Below are 21269 nucleotides of genomic sequence, written 5' to 3' on the forward strand. Positions count from 1 at the left end.
GTTTGTTTATTAAACAAACAAAAACCCCAACAAACTAAGTTGCTTGCGAATTAATTATTTATCATTCCTATTCTCCTTCCTAGGCTGCCGGTGTTGAGGAAATCGCATTTAATTTTCCAACAGGAGGAACATTGCAGGCACGCTAATTAAACACTTTGTCCGCGGTTAATGATCTGCTCGCGTAGTCACTACACGGTTAATTTTCCCTGAAATAACATACTGTATCAGGTAACGTTATATTCGTACAAAAAATAGTGACAGCGTTGGAAATGGAAAATCCCGCCCCATTCTGTTGCCTACCTCCTGAAGCAGTCTAACCAGCAAACGTTACCTCAGCGCACAGTCTCTGTATCTGCTATTGCTTCAGTGCATATACTGCCCCGGCTGGTCATTCGCTTTCGCGTTGCTTTTACACTGAAGGAGAGATCAGCGGCACTCCATTTACAGCTCCTTCGTCAACTCCAGGCTTATGGCAAATAACGCCTTTTTTCTTTCTTCTATTAGTACCCCCATCACTCTTTAAAAATTCCGCCGAAAAAGAGAAGACGATTATCCCAAAAAATTGGGCCGTTATCTCACGTAAGTACGGGTTCAAACGTTTCTAAATTTTGCGCACAGCCATAGAAACACTGGCAAGAGAAACATGTTACAACATGGCGATCGTAGTGAGACGCATTAGGCAGCTATCTAAGATAGCGAAGTGCAGCTATATGGATGCGGTGGCATTTGGGCGTGAAATGTTACTGTGTGTTCTCTCTCGGTGACAAGAGGAATTTGTTAGCTAAATTAAGGAAATCGTGAATGCGATGCTTACCCTACTGATGTATACATAGGTAACTAGCTGATAAATTGAATTCTCTGAATTGGGTAGGGGAGCTAGCTAAAGCTAATCCGGGTTCTGCTGTCATTTTTGTCATCTAATTACCTCACTACCACTGTGGTGTAGTTTATTTAGCCAGCTACCTATTTTCTGGTTATTTGCGATTTGAGTGTTTGTATTTTTGTAGGCAGCAAGCTCGATGCCTTGAGTATTTGCCGTTCGTGAGGTTTAAAACATATCGTCCTTAGCTAGTTGGCTGGCTAGCCTTGTGAATTTGCTAATCCCCCACCTGCTTATCTTAGCTAGCTAGCTCTGAGAAAGCATCAATCCGGGTCTTTCCGCCCAGATCCGAAATGCCCTGCCTGACGATCTTCGCCAGGAAGTGGTATTGCTAAATATGCCACATTTAGATGTTTCACGTAGTCTACTTTGTTATATTTTGTTGAGAGTCAGAAGGTATATGCGTTTCAAACGCGGATGTATCGTTTGATGGAGCAGCGTTAGCCGCCAGCTATCCGCATCTCAAACTCAGCCCGGGCCTCTCTGGAGTCGTTACATGTATTTTTTGAAATGTGTCCTCCAGGGAAACGGCGATCGGATTCACATGGTTTACTTGTCACTGTATACGAATGTGACATTTACATGGGTTATGAATGACTGAGTGGGAGTTAATTAAAATGTTTTTAAATTTAAGGTTCTCGTTATGTGTTGTGTCAAATAGCAATAGCTCTTGCCCTTTTTACGGTCATGTCACTGTCTGAAATTGGCGGATCCGTTCATTTCCGGACCGTATTCCCCGGCAGCAGGGCCCGCCTCTGTGCGGGCAGTGTGTCAGCTAACTGGGCGCTGTCACCGGGGTCCTGTAGCTAACGATACATTTATTGCTGGTTGTACATTTGTATTTGTAATGTCCAGTTGAAGCTGTACATTCATTAAAAATCCAGATGTGAAACCGGGTAGTTACAAGTAACCAGAAAAGAGGAGCCTGTGTATATAAATCATCCACTGGCAGGGTTGAAGAAATTTAGTGTTAGTCTTAAAATCTGAAGATTTTGCGAAAGGTATGTTCCGAACGCAACGCCTGTTAAATTTGCCAAGTTCCCGTCAAGGAAGCATGGTTGTAATTGGACGGCGAGAAACGTGGGAGTAGTTAGCTACATAAGCCAACTTTTCTCAGCTAAGTTAGTTTGATTAGACCAGAATATTTGCTACTTTTGGTTGACTTAATTTTCTCTAACTAGCTTTGATGGAGGACTACCTGTTGAAAACCAAAATGAATGGACACGGCTTGTGTGGTTAAGCAGTGTCCGCTTGTTTCGAATGATCTTTTCAAAGCATTTCTGGTCTGAGCCGGTTCAAGCTTTCCCTGCAATCAGCGCATGACCTTTTGTCTCAAAAACAAATAAAAACTGCCGGTAGTGCCTTTTCGTCGAAGTTAAAATAAGCACAGTGCCTGCATAAGAACTCTATTTTAAGTATACCGCTAGATGAAAGTACCAAAAATGATATCTAATCTGAACACGCGTGGTTAGCTGTAAGGTCCTTATTGAAAACGATCAGACATTAACAATGCGCATTGTATTGCGGTTTCACTTCAAACCGGGCTGCTTTAGGACCCAGTACTTCACAAGAGCCTTTAGCAGCAGAGTGAGATATGTAGTTCAAAGTTTACGTGGATTTCATAAATAGAACTCAATACATCGCTCCTATTTATGGCGTTTCATCCTTCTACAGACGCGCTTTATTTGAACAAGCCTAGTTTTAGGCTGTTCCGACCCCAGTGAATTCCACAGTCGTTAAGTTGGGGAGGTTAACTCTATTTGAAGAGCGGTATACATGATCTTAATTTAACCTTGGCTGTGAGAGAAGACACCTTTCCCCTGAAAGTCATAACGGCAACTAATAATGCAATAATGTCAGTATTAATGCCAAAGAGCCACTGCTTTGTGGATATAATCAACTTGAAAGTAAAGTTCTCCGACATGTTCACTGCTCAAGTCTATTTGTGCAAATCTGTACCTTGTATTATATGCCCCAGTGGGATATTAATCTTGTGATGCCTGATTCAAATGTTGTCCTACAGATTCAGCAGTTCTTGTGTGAGAATTAATCCCATTTCATAATATCCTTATTTTAATCCCAGCTGTGACATTTAAGTGGCTTTTCAGTTTTTACAGCTGAAGTGCTAGAACCAGTCATAGTTCACAATGTGTTCTCTGAATGCATTGATTGAAGTGTCACTTTAACTGAATGTGTGACTGCACTTTTTTCCATTACAAAAAAGCAACATCAGTTTTCACGTGTTACTGCATGCTTTGTGCATACTGCCTCCTTGCTGCCGTTTCCCTGGGTTGAGTCTGATGAGCCTTCTGTCTTCAACAGGGCACACCACTTTCTGTGCAGGTGTACAATAACTACCCAGAAGGCCTAGGGGCGGCCCTCTACCGGGAGCAGTTTGACTTCAACGCCGAGCCGCCTTGGGATCCTAGCTGATAGTGGGAGAGATCCATCTCCTGACTTGTCCATGTGAGTAAAGGGAGCGAGCCAGGAGGGCACACTGTTCACATCTCCTCTTCTGGGTCTGTTGTGTCACACAGCATACCTTATGCAGACAGGGTGTTTTGGCTTTTCAACTGCAGGATGAAGCGTTTACAGTTTTTCACTGTGAATTTCAGTGGATCGAATGTTTATCTGTTCTTTGACCTTTTAACATTTGTGTATTGCAGGAGTGTCGATGATATCATCCACACTTTTATAACTGCGATTGAAGGTTAACTTGATTTGCCCATTTTACAAAGTTGGCCCACATGCAATGCAAGGGCTGTCCAGACAGATGTCTAAGTACACTTGCAGTGGTTTGTTTCCACTCCACAGAACATTGAGTTGGTCTCGCTCTGCATTTGATCCAGTTGACACAGTGGGTTTTGCAGAGGGTTTTTGACCATCCATGAGGCTGTGGAGTGGAAAAGACCCACAGAGCACATCCGTGCAGCTGTCACAAGTTGATAAGTTGGTGTGCTGTGTGGGAGCCAAAATTAACCCCCTCTGTCAGCCACACTCCCGCAGGGGAGGCTTTAGGAGCGGGACTAAGGGTCGCGCAGCCGTCGGCCTGGAAACGATCCGACAAATCCAACCGTCCGCCTCGCGGCGTGGCGACGGCCTGGTAGGTCGCTCCCATGGAGAAAGGGGTGTGAAGACGCCGGCACCCCACATTGGGAGCGACCCCAGCTTTCCAACACAATGGCCTCTGACGCAAACCAGGCGCATTCCCCCCCCGCCACCCCAAAACGCTCGGCGAGCTGCCTGCAGCTTGTCCTGCAGAGTCCCCAGCATGGCATTATGTAACATTATCAGAAGTGGAGATCTGACACCCCGCACCGCCCGCACCCCTAATGCACTAATGCCATCAAACGGAGCCTTCACGGGTCACCGCCGGTGGGATTAATCGTAATTGTCGGGCGCGATTGGCGGTAGAGCAAACGGGGCTCCGCGCAGGGGCCGGGCCTCGCCGCTTTTTGTTTTCACAGCGGCTGCACAGACATTCTGAGTTTGTGTTTCTCCCCATAATGGGGATTTCCACCGGGGCCTGTGATTGGCTGCACTCGGAAAGTGGGGCTCTGATCACAGGCACTCCTGCGTCTCCCGGCCCGTGAATAGCTGGGCCAGTTCACCTAAGGTCTCTCTCTCTGTCTCTCTTTCTCTGGCACAAAGGACGGCCGCCAGTGTCCGACATACCTGGGCCTCGTGCTGATACCGCAGCCGAGAAGCCCCTTTCTCGAGAGAGAGAGAGAGAGAGAAAGAGAGACGGACACGGGTGATCAAAACTCTTATGGTGTCCTTTGGGTCTGTACATGTGAGCGGACTTGGATAACGGCGGAGCTAAACTTTCCCACACCGGCGTAAACTTGCATGCGTGTGGAGTGCGTGTTGGTTTCATGAATGAGACTTGTCGCCATGGCTTTGTTCTAACCGCTCCATCCCTCTTTCCCTCCACAGTTTGTTGCATACACCTAGGACCCCAACGGCTCAGAGACGACTTTGACTAGACAACTTGCTTTATGATTGTCGGATTTGCGGAATACGGTTGAGATGAAAGGACTCGCTGATGAACCAATCTACTCCATTGAGCTTTTGGAGGGAGGCGCAACCCTCAGAGATGTCATTGACAGCCATATTTGCGAGCAAGCCCTGGTAAGTGAAGTAGTTTACATGTAATTGAATTGTGTAATGCTGAAAGAGTTAGGGCTGGGCGATATATCGAATAGCTATTTTTAGCGCAATAACAGCTATCCCCGGTATGTCGCGTTAGGCTATCTCCCGTATTTTTTTCCGGTTAGTCATACCTGATGTGAGAGCACACCTCCAAAGTTGATTGAAATGCTTCTGGGGCAGAAAAATATCACTTGTATCTATATGTTGGTTAACCTATTAGCTTTGAAAAACACATAACGTATGTTTTCACTAGGGTTGTCAGAATAACATGTTCATTTTGATGAATTAATTATAGAAAAAATAACATGTCAAAAAATTTTATGCAGATTAATTGCACTCTATGACGTCCCTTGACCCCATACACCACTGAGCATTTAAGCATTTATCATACCCAACTGCAGGCTAGCTAGGTTCTTTCATATCATACACGAAACGTATCCACATTTGCGCTGTCGTTAAATGCGAATTAAGTTCGCATTGGTGTAATCAATGATTGCATCGGAACATCTGTAAAGCGGAGTGATACATGTATAGTTAAAAATGCCAGTGCTGTTATACTGAATATCAGCACTCATGTAATGCCTCTTGTCCAATCAAATTACTTGGTCGGAACTAACTGTTGTATAAAGTACAATTTGAACATAAGATGCTTCTCAGGGCAAATATTGATATATGCATTTAATTTAGATTAATTAATCACAAAGCATGTAATTAATTAATTTTTTAAATCACTTGACAGCCCTAGTTTTCACTCTTTATCTTTGTAGCCATGTGTTTCTGTCTTCCACATGGAAGCAGCATAGTGCTGTTGCTATAATATCAACATTGAATAGATTTTTTTCCCCGGAAGCATTTCGCATGGCCTCAGAAAACTGGAGGTGCGCTCCCGCATCAGGTATGACTAATTTAAAAAAAAAAACAGGGAAAAAACCTAACGCCACATACAGGGATAGCTGTTATTACGCTAAATAGCTATTCGATATATATCGCCCAGCCCTAGTTTGAGTATACATAGACATTTCCATTAGAGCATCAAAATGACAGTGTGAAAGAGACATGGTTGAACTGCTTGATGGCACGTGTACTCATGTGTCGTGCCACGTGTCTGTCTTTAGTCTGCAGAAAGAAACAGAGCGTTCAGGCATAGTAATGTAAGAGGGAAATCCGAACACATTTTGGTCAGGCAGGCCACAAACTTTCAAATCCTTTCAAACTCTGAATCAGCTTTGCTGTGTAATACAGAAAGAATGCAGTGTTCAGGACCTGTGTTTGGCTTAAAAACCACTATTGTGTAATGTGAAAGTGACTGGCAAAGCTGCTCGGTTGAGCTCGGTTTTACCATGTTTGGTTTGTCCCGTCCCCCAGGCTGAAAAGAATGCGTTTTTCGTGGGCGACCTTGGGGTCGTGATGCGGCAGCACATCCAGTGGCAGGCCCAGATGACCCAGATCCGGCCTTTCTACGCGGTCAAATGCAACAGCAGCCCAGCGGTCGTCGAGATCCTGGCCGCCCTCGGAGCTGGCTTCATCTGCACCAGCAAGGTGATTGCACTCTCACCCACACACGTCCCGAGGTGGAGGAATAACACTGCCCCTCCGGCTCCCACAGGGGTGCCTGATTGCTTAATGCATGAGCAATGGTGCCATCTAGTGGGTAGGTGCGCTACAGCTCCATGTTCTTGATAGCAAATGTGTAGACATGTAAGATGTATTTAATTAGTAATTTGTTCTACAGGAAATGGAACTGTGGTTTTTTTTTGTTTTTTTTTTTTTTTTTTAATTAAAATTGATAAAGCTTATTTTAGTCAACACAGTATCCAAGTAAATGATGCTTGTTAAACATTTGGTTTTAATTGTTTATTTCTGTAATGGTACTGCATTGTGAGTTTGCGTTCCCTAGCGTTCTCTCTATACAAAAGAATGAAATGACAGACCTCTCTTATTGCTTCAGTGTAGCTTAATTAATAATGGTTTATGGTGTAAGTAAAAGTAAAGGTTTGTTGTGTTCTTTTGGCAGAAAATGCAGTTTTTTCTGAAAATTTGTTGGTTACATTTGATAGTATAAAACAGCAGCTTTATAATTAAAAATTATAATCTTTGTAATACTGAAAAATAACTACCCTAAGAAACTCAATCAGATGACAGCCCTGGTACTTTGTGTGTGTTTGTATCTGGATGTTGACCATGCTTGTTTTAAATGTGTGCCGTGTGTATGTTTGTGCACTGATGAGTGTGGTTGCTGTTAACGTGTGCTTTGTTTGTATCTGCATTCTGATGAGTGTGCTCGGTTTAATACATGCCATCCTGTGTTTTGTGTTAATCAGGCTGAGGCAGTGCTGGTGCAGAGCTTCGGCGTCGCTCCTGAGAACATCATCTTTGGCGGCGTGTGCAAGCAGCTCTCCCAGATCAAGTATGCAGCCAAGAACGGCATCGACCTCCTGGTGTGTGACAACGAGACGGAGCTGCGTAAGATCGCACGCGGGCATCCCACTGCCAGGTGCGTGGTCACTACAGCATTCCCTCTGTCTCCAACAGAGCGGCTCCCTGCAGTGCTGGTAACACTCAACACAGCACACTAAACTGACCCACTTCCATGGAATTAAACGTTTTTATGTGACTAGTATGTAGTGTGTATTTCTGAAATATTGAGAGAGCTTCCACAAACCACATATTTTGGTAACACGCAAGTTCCATAGCTAATATGGAAGTTACTAGAAGGGCACGGCCAACAGCCTTCATCTTCAGCAGCATGCACCTTCAACCTTGCCTCTCACCCCATTCTGCTAAGAACATTCAAGGAGATCTGAGGGTCTGCAGAAGCCGCCCAGCCAAACGGATCCACCTGCCCACCAGTGGTGACATTTCTGACCCGACTGTGCCCCCTTGTGTCCGCAGGCTGCTGCTGCAGGTGGCGACGGAGGCGCATGGCGAGGGTGAGGAGATGAGCATGGCCTTCGGCTCCACCCTCAAGAGCTGCCGGCACCTGCTGGAGTGCGCCAAGGAGCTGGGTGTGCACGTGGCGGGAGTCAAGTGAGTCCAGCAGCTCCCGCACGCATTTGTGCTTATGTGTATGTGTGCAAGTGCGTGTGCAAGTGCGTGTGTAAGGGGATAAATGTGCTATCGCATGATATTGTATTCTTGTCTACACGCACCATTTTCCAATCATTGCTCTAAGCCCTGCTCCTTCCTGCCTCTCCTCAGGTTCCACATACCTAGCAGCTGCAAGGACCCCCAGGCGTACACCCATGCAGTGTCTGACGCCCGCTGTGTGTTCGACATGGGGGTGAGTGCGCACAGGGTGGGCTTTGGGAGGGTACTGCTTCCTCATGCTGTTAGGATCCTGTTCTTGTAGATTGTCAGAAGACCCTCATCACCGTGCTGCTGTTGGAGTCTTATTCCTGCAATTGTATCTGAAAACCTTTAGGAAGTGACACAAGCAGGATGTAGGTAGTTAGAAGTATTTGACATTGTAATGACTGAAAGCTTTTTTTAAACATGGGATTGTCCTTTCCAGTGTCTACTCTCACTATGTTTCAGTAACATCTTAATAATGTTACCATGTCACTGCAAAACTGTTGTAAGGGTCAGGAAACATTGTGTCACCCAGGGTGTTCTACTTCTATCAGATTGAGCGTGATGTGGGTGTTTGTCATTACAGGAGGAGCTTGGCTTCAGCATGAAGATTCTGGATATTGGTGGTGGCTTTACCGGCTCAGAACTTCAGCTGGAACAGGTGCGGAATGCTTCTGCTGGCTAAGCCACAAGCTAACGTATCAGTTTACACTTAATGTCGGAAACCTAAGTGATTTTTCTTTTTTTGTGTGTGTTTGTGTAGATATACATGTATGGATAACGTAGGCCTTTTTAACATAGTAATCAATTGCATACACTATGTGAAAACCAGAAGTTGTTCATGTGCTCATACAACATAAAACACACACTTAAACATTGTTTGTGTGCACCTAAAAGCACGCCAGTGCTTTAGATTAGTGTGGGTTGTTCCTTTCTGGTGTAAGCCCTTTCCCTGCCCCAGAGCTGGGCAGCGCTCTGATTGGTGGTTACCGATTCCAGCTCATCATTCTGAGTGTGCTCAGTGTCACGAGCGGTCTCTGGCAGAGGCGTGAGATGTTGAAAGGTGTCGCTGTCCCCCGTGCAGATCCACAGCACCATCAGGCCACTGCTGGATGTGTACTTCCCCCCTGCATCCGGGGTCTCTGTCATCGCCGAGCCTGGGGGCTACTACGTGTCCTCCGCCTTCACCCTGGCCGTCAACATCATCGCCAAGAAGGTGGTGGCCCGGGACCAGCAAGGCCAGCTCCTGGGTGAGTCCCGTCCCTCACTCTTTCTCATACCAGCACCTGGGGAAGCTGCACCTCACTGTGCCTTTTCTGATTGGTGGCTGCTAGGCAGCAGTATGGTACAGTGGCTGTGGAAAGTAAAGGTTGCAGGCTCACATCCTTGGCAGGGCATTGCTGTTGAAGCGCTGAGCCGAGGTGCTTAACTTTGAGTTTCCTTTACACATGGACATGTGTAACTGGATGAAACCTGCTATGTGTCTGCTGTGTAAGCCAAACTGGATTAAAATGAAAGACGCTTGATGCTTGGTGCATCTGAGCGCTTTATACAGTGATACTACCTCAGTTGTGCTCCGGACCATTGTACGCAAGTCTGTACTCGTGTTCAGCTGCTGTGAGCGTCTTGTGTTCGTGTGAAAGTCACTCTGAGCTCCACACAGGTGGAGTGTTAACGAATACCTGTGACCTCTTTCTCACTTGAGGTCTTTTTTTTTTTTTTTTTCTCAAACAGATGAACTTACACCAAACGACGAGCCTGAGTTCCTGTACTATATGAATGATGGGGTGTACGGCTCTTTCGCCAGCAAGCTGTTGGACAACACCATCCCCGCCCCCTCCGTACACAAGGTGAGCAGCGCCGCAGTGATAGAGTGACAGAGCGGGAATGGCGGAGGGTTTTCAGGGGGTGGTCAGTGACGAGGTGCTGTCTTTCTCCCCCCTCGTGTGCAGAAGTCCCTGTCCGTGGAGGAGCCGGTGTTCGCCAGCAGTCTGTGGGGTCCCTCGTGCGACGGGCTGGACCAGGTGGTGGAGCACTGCCTGTTGCCAGAGCTGAGCGTGGGGGACTGGGTCACCTTCCACAGCATGGGCGCCAACAGCCTGGGGGAGCCCTCCGCCCTGTCAGACGTGCATAAGCCGCCCGTCTACTACGCCGTCTCTGCAGACGATTGGTAAGGTCTGCGCACGGCGGAACCACATAGGGGTCCAAGAGTTGGGCTTAAGGTTGCAGGTCCAATTTTCAGGTGGGGCACTGCCTTTGAGCCCCTGGGCTAAGTACTTAACCTGAACTGTTTCAGTAAATATCCAGCCCAGCCGATCCTCTTTGAAGAGTAAAGCATCAGTCAAATGTAGTTTACATTCAGCAAACAGCTTTAAGTCACTTGGCTGCAGAGCTAGCTTTCAGTCCTCTTGCCTCTTGACTCTTCCAGAGTTTTCTGAGCCAGCCTCCTGACATTTGCCTTCCCCCGCCACCGCAGGTACGAGATGCAGGACGCCGGAATCGCCCTGGACACCACCATGAGGAGCTTCTCCCTGGTCCCGTACGGCCTGCAGCTGAGCCAGCCGGCGGTCGCCTTCTCCACCCCCGCCTAATGTGACGTCCAGGAGGTTCTCTGACCCGCGCAGTCTGCAGGACTTTGTCTGGTCAACATTCCAAGGGGACAGAACAGCATCTAAGGCCCCTCCCTTAGACAGCTGAAGAAAAGTGTTTCAGTGGGACCAGGCAAATTTGGTTAAATGAGAAGCAAAAGTTGTATCCAATTAAACCCCATCCCCCACAAAAAATAAAAAACAACCGCCCACATTCAGTAATAAAATATGCAACAAAATGGATGACTCAGTAGAGATGGAATCCCACTTCTGGGTTTCCTACTCAATAACAGTTTACATACATGTTCGATTTATTTAATTTTATTTTATATTAAATCGTATATATATATATATACACATACATATATATATGTATGATTGATTACCTGTTGCCAGTCTTGTGAGTCAGTTGTCTGCCCAACACGGTGCAGTTTACAGAAGCACCGAGACCTGATTTCAAGAAATTAATTGCTTAGAAAAGTGTAAATTTGTGCTTTAATCAGTAGCATAGTCAAAACAAATGTTCCTCCGTGCTACGAAAACATGACTCCCAACCCACTCATGATTGCAATAAATTTTTATGTAGCTTTTGGTTATTTATGTAAGTTGCATTGTACAAAAAATGGGGCAGACTTGAGCTGCACCTCTTAAGATATATCGCAACATGAAATCCCTCACTTTGCTGTGTTCCAAAAGGTATTGACGCTATTTTTTTTTTTAAAGCAACTCGTTTTGAATAGATGTGATGTGTAATTGTGATCCTGGAAATGCAGGACTCCTTCCTGAGGTGCCGAGCTTCCCAAGTATTTTTTAGAATCACATTTGGAATTGCTGGACGGTGCCTCGGCTCTGTCTCCCAGGAGACCAGTGATTTAATGGGAGCTCCTGCATTTTACGCCAGCATTTTGCTGAAGCCGCTCCTCCAAGCTCCAGACCAGCGGACAGGCACAAAGATTTAGCTGCTCTCGCCCTCTGCCATGTTTGCTCGGAGCGCTTGCATAATCCAGCATAGAGGAAGTGCTGTAGGAAATGTGTCGCGCTAGGTCTGTGAGCATTGTCCAATGAGAGGAGCGTAGCTGGCAGACGAGGTCACTTCCTGTTTCTCAGCGGTGATGACTTCCCTTCACTGCCCACCTCAGGCTTGCATCACTATGAATTCTGTGTCCCTGGAGCCATATCTTGTTTCAAAATGTGTCCGAATTTGACGAGTCTGCTCCCGTTTGTAAACCCCTCTCCAGAACAGATGCAAGCTGATGTAAAGTACATTTTTGTCTAAGGCACTAATGGATCGTAGCTTGTTTTTGACTGTAAAATTGTGCTCAGTAAAGTGATGAAAAAGTGATTAATTTAATACACCTCTTTGACTGAACCATGGCGTGTTGATTGTGGTCTTTATTAAATTTTTTGCATGTGAAAACCATCTACATCTTCAGTCCCATTAATGGTGCCCAACATAAGAAAAATCAGCAAAATGACTGCATTCTGGAATAACCACAATTATGTTCTGAGTTTGTACTAATATGCAGCAAATGATGCTGAAGAGGGCCTAATTTGGGAAGGGGTTAATCTGCCCTGAGCTGCTGCTTATTGTGGTAGGTGCCCTTATTGCCCCCACGCCTTTATCTTGAATTATGTAACAGTCCAGTGTCTATTAGTACTGTAAGACCTCAAGAATTACTGAAAAGAAAAAAAAAACTGCTGTGGAGGTCTGTCGATTAAGGGACAAAGCAGCTTGCTGAAGGGTCTTGAACTTGATTAATCTTATGGAGGAGATTAGTGAAACCGTTTAGGAAACGCCAGTGCTTGTAACTGTCTGACAGGCCTCTTTTGTTTCTGACTGACCGTAACATTTCAGCTTGGTGCTGAAAGGAGTTGGGGTGCAGGGGGTCGAAGTCTGTCGTCATGGATACCAAACTGCCGCCTTCCCAGGATGTATTGGGGCAGAAAGTCCTCGCCAAAGGGTGGAGGAAGCAGCGTGCTTGGAGATCATTCACTGGGTCGGGGCTGTCGAAGATCCCTCCAAGCTTTCCCGAGCTCCCCCACGCTCCAGCACAAAAGACGATTAAGACGATTAGAGCATATGACATTCCCATAATCTGAAGAACAGCACAGTTAATTATAAGACAACCGTATTAACTCCTGAAGAAGCTGATGGCATAGTGCTTAGCCGTTAGTAAATACCTCGGCTTCGTTATGGTCCAAAGATGTTGCTATGGTCATTGCGTTTCCTCTATACATTGTAGATAACAAATTCCTCCTTCTTTGGAGGCATCCTGTAAGCCGAAGCCAGTGAGTCTGCTTTGTGGTAGTATGGTAGTAAGTGGTAAAAAAAAATTGAAAATGCAGCAGTATTTCTGGGAGTGTTCCCATGGTTCGGGGTATTAAATCAGATTGGAAAGTTGCACCAGGGACTTTTACTTTGATGTCTGTGTGCCCCTCTGTCAGCCATTTTGAGTTTCTGTATATATGTAACCACTGACTGAAATTAGTTTAGTCCTTTGTCGTCCTGCAGTGACACACAGTTCCCCACTCTCAGCTCTTCCTCCTCAACATGAGTGTTGCGCGCTTGTGTTCTCGTGATTGATGTGTGCGTCACTTAAAAAACAACAGAGCACCACTGACTCCCAGCTGAGTGTCAGGTCTGTTTCAGTCGGCACGTGGAGCCCCAAGGTTTCTGACAAAAAGAAACAAAGAGGTTTTTGCCCAGAAGGAGTTGCCACCCTGTGTGAAAGAAAGCAAACCGGTACACATTAGGGTCAAAGCCCAGCAGAGTGCTCCCCTCCACAAAGGGAAGATGACTGACATCCCAACATGACTGCAAAGATACTCTCCTCTACCTGCACTGTGTGGGCTGTTTACCAAGCAGAGGTTTCAAGGCACCCACAAGTGTGTAGGAAACTGTCTGCTGTTGAATCTGTTATTCAGTTATATAAACATAATATTCACTAAATAACAGCAAATGACAATTACATTCTTGAATGGCTTACTTAATGGTGCGATATGCATTTGGCCCTGTTTCAACATTTGTGGCATAGCTAGATTATGTTCTGATTATTTCCCGGCACGTCTGACCTGTGGCCTAGTACATTCAGTGCTTGGTACAGCCAGGAAACTATGATGATAAATTGAAGTGATCTCCGATTGGTTGCCATGCCCACAAAACTAGAGAAAAAAGGTAATTCATTTCATAGCATGTCTTGCATCCATTAAGTTCATATTTGGTAGATTTGGGTGAGGTAAAAGCGATTCTTTTTTTTCCATTTGTTATAAATTATATGGGACAGTGAAGCTATAATATTCATAACACCAATAGCTCTGATCTTTAATGTGTTTCAGGCAGGAGGATTATTTTTCAGTGTATCAAGCGATCCAGCCCAGGAAACTGAAAATTTCTGTATCGTTTTGGTGTGCTCACTGACTTTGGAGGACTGATCTTCCAGACTGCAGAGATTTGGTAAGGATTAGAAGGCTTCAATGTGGTACAATGCTTACATGGATACGCTCAAACCCTGCAGGGTTGTGCCCTAATGTATGCCAGGCGAGTGTGTGTGCCACACCCTCTGTGATACTACATGTGTTCACAAGGATCACTTCTGGGCACCCTAATCAAAATTTATCATTGTCAAGCCTTGTCTTTAACAATTAAAGGGCCTTTCCCTCAATTATGTCCTGGTAAGCTCTTCCATCCATTCATAACTCTTACCATACATCCTGGTGTCACAGTGAATTTTGCCTTTAATTTCCACCCTTGTACAGACCTCAGTGTGGAAAAAAACGCTTATGTAATATGCTTTATTAATCCCTTTAAAAAAAATGCAATATCAGTCTAATCCCCTCTGAGACAGTATGTGTCTTAAGCCTCTCCTCTTAACTTCTAGAAGTCGATAAATCTGTGCAGGTCCAGCGCAGAATTGATCCTCATGAATATACCAGCCCTTTGCCAGAGCTGTGTTTCCATGGCTGCAAAGGCGGCCAGGCTCACTACTATCCTTTCAAGATATCAAAAGAATGACCCTCCACTCTCAGCTCTTACAAAAAAGTTTTATTATCTTAATAAACAAGTCTGAAATCAGTAAAGTATGGTGCAAAATTGTCAACATAAAAAACAAATTCCATTATTATACACATCAGTTATGATACACACTTTTCCTTGATATATTTCCTCAAGATACTATTTGGTCAAACCACAGTAATTGTCTTTTTCTTCTTTGTTACAATTTTCAAACCACTGTAATGAAATTTAAAAAAAATACAGTAGTTTCTAGCAGGGAACCTGAACCACCTGATGTCAAAAAGGACAAACTATAACAAGTAATCTATGAAGATATATTTCTCAACAAGTTCACAGGCAAATTTGAGAACGTTTAATATTGGTCACAGTTCACACAGTAACAGACATATACTCCCCTCACCAGACTCCAACCAAAAATACAAAAAAATTCAATAGCAAAAATAAATAAAAGAAAATTGTGCAGAAAATTGTGGATGAAACTATATTTAACACTTCATTGTGAATATCAGCATGATGATGTGAATGCAGTTTTGACAAGCTCTATCAATGCCTTTTTCTACTTGTCACAGATGTGATCAGGTGCTCAACTATCCTTTCTTTAAAAAATGTTTTTGGTATTCAGGATAATGCTGGCGACAGAGGCCCAGAGCCCCCACCCTTATCCATTGCAGAGCTAGAACTGAGCCAAACTGGGTGGTTTCATATTGCATTGTTTTTGGATCAGAATGAGAGCTAACAGAGTCAGCTCAACCAGCCAACGTTACTGATGCTGCCCTGTGGACAGGCCGCATAAGTAAAACCAAGCCCTCACTGTAGCTGTCAACTGACCCAATGTTCTGCCATTTCAACAGAATTCCCAGGTTTGCAGTAACACCCACCACCATGCACAACTTTCTAAACACATGCGCTACAGCTCTGGTTGTGTCTAATGTGACGGGGGAGCAACTATGCCATATCAGGGCAACATACTTTGGTTCCAGTATTAGCCAACCTGCTTCCAGCCCCACAATGGAAAATGGCTATGAGTGTGCTTGAATGCAGCCCATAATTACTCATTTCCATTACCATGGCAATAGTGTGACAGGAAACTGTGACTTCTTTGGATTTGTGGAGTTAGAACAGGCTGTGATAAAAAGTGGGAACATTTTCCAACAGGTTTACCCCTGAGTTTGGCACAGAAAATAATGCTGAGATAGTAAAAGTAGCCTTAAGTAGCTGTGTAAACATGACACCCTTGTGTCCGACAAAATAAAAACCCATAAATGTAACAGGTAGTTGTACTCAGAGCAGCAGAAGGTAATGTACTCCCCTCCATACTATCCCCAAATGTAGTAGAAAAGCTACGAATGAGCCCAGGAGGTTGAATGAACCCAACCGTGAAAACAAAAAACCCCCTAAGGATTTCCGAGTGCAACTGAACAAGTGTGCAAAGTCTCTGCAGTCTCACTGAAAGAGACACTTTTTTAAAAAGGTACAGCAGTTCTTTTTCAGGAGTTTCCACAGGGATAGTGGGCGCAACTCTGGCCGACCTCACAAGGGGGGTGAGGTTCAGGACAAAGACACAGGCCTGGAGCACACTGTGGCGAAGTCCCTGAGGAGGCCGACCTCCATCTGCCAGCAGGGCAGCTTCTTGGCGGCCAGGTGGCGGCGGGCGTGCTTGGCCAGGTGGTCACTGCGCATGAAGCGGCTCTGGCACATGGGACAGGCGAAGCGCTTCTCCCCGGTGTGGGTGCGCCGGTGGCGGGATAGCTCATCGGAACGGGCAAAACGCCTATCACACCCCTCCCAGCTGCAGCGGAATGGCTTCTCACCTGCAGGGGGGGACACGAGCAGAATTAGCAACGACCCAGGACATACCTTTTCCCAGGTTGACGATAAAAGACAGGACAATAGGGGGTGACACTGTTTTATAACAACAGGAGTTCATTTCACTACAATGGCAGGAAAGCTCTTGGCATTCAGCCATTAAATTCCTTCAGATTAAAGACAAAGATGCACCAGCGTTCACACTTTGAGGAAGTAGAGAGTTATGAAGGGTTGGAAAAACTGGTCCAAGCCAGTAAATTCCAGCTCAATTAGCATACGACTGAAGTGATTTTAAACCAGTCACCACTGGTCCCTCTAAATGGGTGTTTTGGAGTGGACTGCGTCCATGGATTTACCCATAATAAGGTTTTTCTTTTCCCCAGCAAGTTCAATATAGCTATATATCATATATACAGTAATTAGTGCATTTCTCAACAAATGTCAGATCAAGGATGTTGAAGGATCTGGCTGCAGTGTCAGACTAACATGTATAAAATAGCTGATGAATGACTTCTGAGAAGCTTCCAAATTTAAGTTACAGTAATAGGTATTTAACTACTATGGAGCTAAGTCCAGAGACCAAGTAAAAAAATGCATATGTTGGTGTATGTAGCAAGCTAGGTAGTTAGCTTAACCTTGGATTTTAATGTATGCCCAGAAGCAAGTGTCCCATGTGACTTGTAGGCTGAATGCCTGACCTATTGAAACTATTCCCCCTCTGTGCTGGAACTCTCACACGGTCTGCCCTGTGCCTGAGCAGGTCTTACCTGTGTGCGTCCTGGCGTGGGCCTTGAGGTGGGAGCTCTTGAAGTAGGTCTTCCCGCAGCTGGGGTGGGGGCAGACGTGGCTGCGGACCCGCGACACGGCCAACGGCGGGGTGCTCTTCTGAACCATGGGGACAAAGCCCGGCGCCGGGGCAATGGGGGGAAGCTTGCTGCCAGCCGGGGTCATGGCCACAGGCTGCTTAGCAACCACCGGCTGGGGGACCAGGAACATGACCGAGCCCTTGGGGACCTGACCGCCCATGAGGACCACCTGCTGGCAGACTGTGGCCTGGGCGCTGTTCGCAGGGGCGGGCAGGATGGCTGTCACCATGGGACGGGGGGGCTGCGGCGCTGGGAGCATCTGACATAGGATAGGCACTGGGGGCACCCCGGCGGGGGCGGAACTGGCAGCCCAGCCAGCTGGGGCAGGGGCTGGGGAGGGTGTGGGAGTTGGCACTGAGTGGCTGACAGACAGGGGTTGGGGGTCGGCTCCTGCGCCTCCGCCAGGGGACATTTTTGGCAGGCATTCACTGAGCCTGGGCAGCTGCTTCCCGCAGGCATCCCCCACCCCTCCCGCAGTGGGACAGGTGCTACAGGTGCAGGGCAGGGAATCCGCTGTGTGCCGGATCACGCTGGTGGCTTGGGACCTGGGCTGGGCGCTGGGAGATGGAGCCATCTCCTCCTTCATCTGCTGGGTCTGGCATGAGGGGGCCTGGACGGGGTGCGCAGGCTCGAAGTTTGGCGGGCTGCAGGGTGGAGTCATGCACTGAAAAAGAATAAAGTCATCCACACGGTGGTGTGAGGTTACTTGCTTTCCCCATCAGTTGCATTTCACTGAAACAGGGTACGAAAGATCTGGTGTGAGGTTGGGACACTTACAAAAGGCAACCCCTGGAACTCTGCGGAGGCAGGTGGAAGTGAGTCGTCCTCGGAGGTGTCAGAGGAGGGCGTGAGGGGTCGGAGGTCACGGTGCCTCGTGCTCCTGGCCTTCCAGCCGCTGCTCATGGACATCAGTGCCTCCACTGCCTCAATGTCTCCCCTCTCTGTAGGGTGGTTCCAGCACCCCTCGCTGTCTCCCTGGCATCTACCCACTTCAATCAGCCGACCCTGTGGGCATGCAGAGCAGAATCTCAGTAACGCCCACCACTATCAGTTTCCGTCATGTCTTCAGGGCAAGCTGTTTTTAAGGACAGTGATTCCTCAGGTGGGACTGGAGGACAGGTGATGCTGACATATTCAGAGTAACGTTAAAATGACAGTCTGAAAAGTGCATAAGGCGTCTGGTTTGCTGTGAGTTTCTCCAATGGAAAGCACCTACCACTCATAGATCATCTGAGTTTTCCTTAAGACAACTTTCTAATTCCAGCTTCATACCAAAAGGAAGGGATAAAGTATATGCCTACCACAGAGACACCGTGATTTCCAAGAAAATTTGAAAAAAAAAAAGAATTTATGATTTTAAATTTATTTAGTTAATTCTGATCTATCAAATCAAACTTTAGCATTTATTTGAGTGACACTTTTACTGACATTAAGTTCTAATGACTAGAACTTAATATTTAAGTTCAATGCCACATAAAAAAGGTTCATGGTAGTTAATCAAAAATTACAGTTGATGATAGTTATTCAAAAAGTAGCTTGGCTCTTCCAAAAAGACTCTTCTAAACAGTGGCAATTTTCTTTTTCTTATTTATTTTTGGAACAGATCAACTGCTTTTAAAAGGTTATTGTAACTTCCAAACCAAATAAAGTTGGCAGATTTCGTTTGCTATGGATAACACATCAGGCACCAGAAAATAGGAGACCACACCATACCAGACCATAGGAGATAGGTGTGCGAAATATTAGATGAATGAACCAATGATGTATGGATGTGTATGAAAAATGTGTTTGCCGTAATACAACACAAGTATTTCACATATTGATGGTGTGAATGATTGAGGTCATTTTTAAATATGTGCTGAACATGACCTCAATCAAGCAATGGTGTAGCTAGGCAGAAAATCATGTTTTGCAACCACACTGGGTGTGGCCAGGAAGCAGGGGTTGTGACAAGCAGCCTGGCAAATGTGCCAGTTACAGGATGGAGAAATGAATGAAAAGCCAAAAAAAAGACTGACAAGCATGTTTTGCTTGCTAGACACAGCCTGGGCATCTCTGAAGACATAAACTATTTCATGAATGTATATGATCTACATGCAGTAAGTGTGCAAATACTGTGAGAAATCAAAGGATGCTGTCAAGAGATGATGTGTGGAAGAAAATGATGAAGAAAGACTTACAAGAAAAAAGTCAAAACAATAGGTTTTCACCCATCCTAGCACTAAAGCTTAATTAAATCTCAGTGGTATTTTTCCACTCACTGTCAGGCATTCCTCTGACCCATATCATCTTTTTATTATGGTGTAGGCACACTCTGCACCTAGCAACTGATCTTGGATCAGAATATAAAAGTTACACTTACAGTCTGGGGTTAGTTTTGGGGTATGTAAGACGATCATAGATCTGTTGTCAAGTAAAAGTACCCTTGGCATGTATTACTTAAGGACATTGGTTCAGAACAGGAGCCCGTGCAGGCACATCGATATTTATATCATATGGATGGACTCCATGGATCACATTATCCAATCAATATACTATAAAGATTAGTCGACCTGGACAGTGTCTGCGCGAAAATGATGTCCATGATGAATCAGCGCATGATTGGCGCCTATGTTCTTGCTCATCTCCAACTGGCTAGAGGGTAAGTAGGTGCGCATGTGAACAGTGCGTGATCGGCCGCTGTTCTTCAGCACTGCGCAGCGTGAACCTGGGGAACTGCACAACCTTTCACCCACTTCCTGAAGCCAGCTATTGTTGGGTACACAGACATAAACATAACCAGCCAGTGGTCACCAGTACACTGTCTCCACTGCTGGGTAACCTGGGTTACAGACTGATGTATTAAAATGCGGTCAACACAAACGGACATTATAACAAACATGAGAAGGAGATCAAGTAACGTTAGTATACCACATATTTATTTTACAGGAGACTGTCCCAACAAAGCAGACGCGTTGCCTTTTGCTTTGACTTGTAACTGAAATACAATAAAGCAATCATGCCAAAGTGGCTTAATCTATCTGGATTCATACATTTGTTTTGCAGACTGCAAACAACCAACGTCCTCGATTATTTTGTCGCAATAAACATCCCACATCTGCACCAACACGTATCTGATTACAGCATTTTTCTTCAGTACAGAGAAAAGTTTACTTACATTACAAGGCTGATGAAAGTGAGGAGTCGCGCAGTTAAGCATTTTCTTTGGCAATGTATCGTACATAAAATATTTCTGTTGTTCGTGTTACAAACTGTTGCTGCTGCATGTACTCTACCGAGACAGTCTCGCCTTCTTCCTGATGCTAAATGTGACCAGGCATGTTTCGCCTTCACTGTTTCATTCAGTCAAGAATTTCAACTGCTGAGTGCCGAGGAGGCAGGGTTCAGTCGCCAGCCAATCATGTGTAAAGGTGTGTTGAGCATAAGCCAATAAGAAGGGAAGGGGCGCGTGATCAGGGGGTGATGTGCGGCGTGCAAACGCCGAGAAAACAGCGTGGTACACAACTGCCCTGGCACGTAAGAGGAGTGACGATTCTGGTAAGTCCCTCACATGAGTCACGTAACCCCCCTCCTCCACACCCCCTTAGTGACTAATTGAATTTTTAAGAAACAGTTTGTGTTCAGGGCTGATTGGTTGTTCCTCTCTGCCTTTCCCGACGGGCTGCACAGGTGATCGTCAAAGTATGGTTTCCAAATATATCGCGTTGCACAACTGAACGTTGCAAAACATCGAATATTATTTTCTGAGTGTAAACGTAACTGACGCAGGCTACTTTCATCTCCTCTTGAAATATTGCATGCTACAAACTGGTAACAATAGATAATGTGTATCCAGATTATCTTTTTTGTTGTTTTGAACAGAGTGAGACGTGTTCATATGACCCAAACCGTACTCA

At 45.6% G+C, this 21269-nt stretch overlaps 2 protein-coding genes across 2 annotated transcripts; one reads left to right on the plus strand and one right to left on the minus strand.

The window, feature by feature from the left end:
* The first annotated feature begins 281 nt into the window (after positions 1-281).
* LOC118784643 (antizyme inhibitor 1-like) lies at positions 282-12058 on the plus strand. Its single transcript, XM_036538991.1, has 12 exons — positions 282-579; positions 3203-3346; positions 4817-5011; positions 6398-6571; positions 7354-7526; positions 7925-8059; positions 8231-8312; positions 8688-8762; positions 9186-9351; positions 9836-9951; positions 10054-10271; positions 10578-12058. Exons 3-12 carry the CDS (start codon positions 4910-4912, stop codon positions 10690-10692), a joined length of 1356 nt encoding a protein of 451 aa, XP_036394884.1. The 5' UTR covers positions 282-579; positions 3203-3346; positions 4817-4909; the 3' UTR covers positions 10693-12058.
* A 2658-nt stretch (positions 12059-14716) lies between these two features.
* On the minus strand, positions 14717-20686 carry LOC118785255 (Krueppel-like factor 10). Its single transcript, XM_036539860.1, has 4 exons — positions 20531-20686; positions 18151-18378; positions 17275-18037; positions 14717-16512 (listed from the first exon to the last, which is right to left on the minus strand). The coding sequence occupies exons 1-4, from the start codon at positions 20594-20596 to the stop codon at positions 16250-16252; spliced, it is 1320 nt and encodes a 439-aa protein (XP_036395753.1). The 5' UTR covers positions 20597-20686; the 3' UTR covers positions 14717-16249.
* Between the last annotated feature and the right edge of the window lie 583 nt (positions 20687-21269).

This window comes from Megalops cyprinoides, chromosome 10 (genome assembly GCF_013368585.1).
Source record: "Megalops cyprinoides isolate fMegCyp1 chromosome 10, fMegCyp1.pri, whole genome shotgun sequence".
NCBI classification, from domain to species: Eukaryota; Metazoa; Chordata; class Actinopteri; order Elopiformes; family Megalopidae; genus Megalops; species Megalops cyprinoides.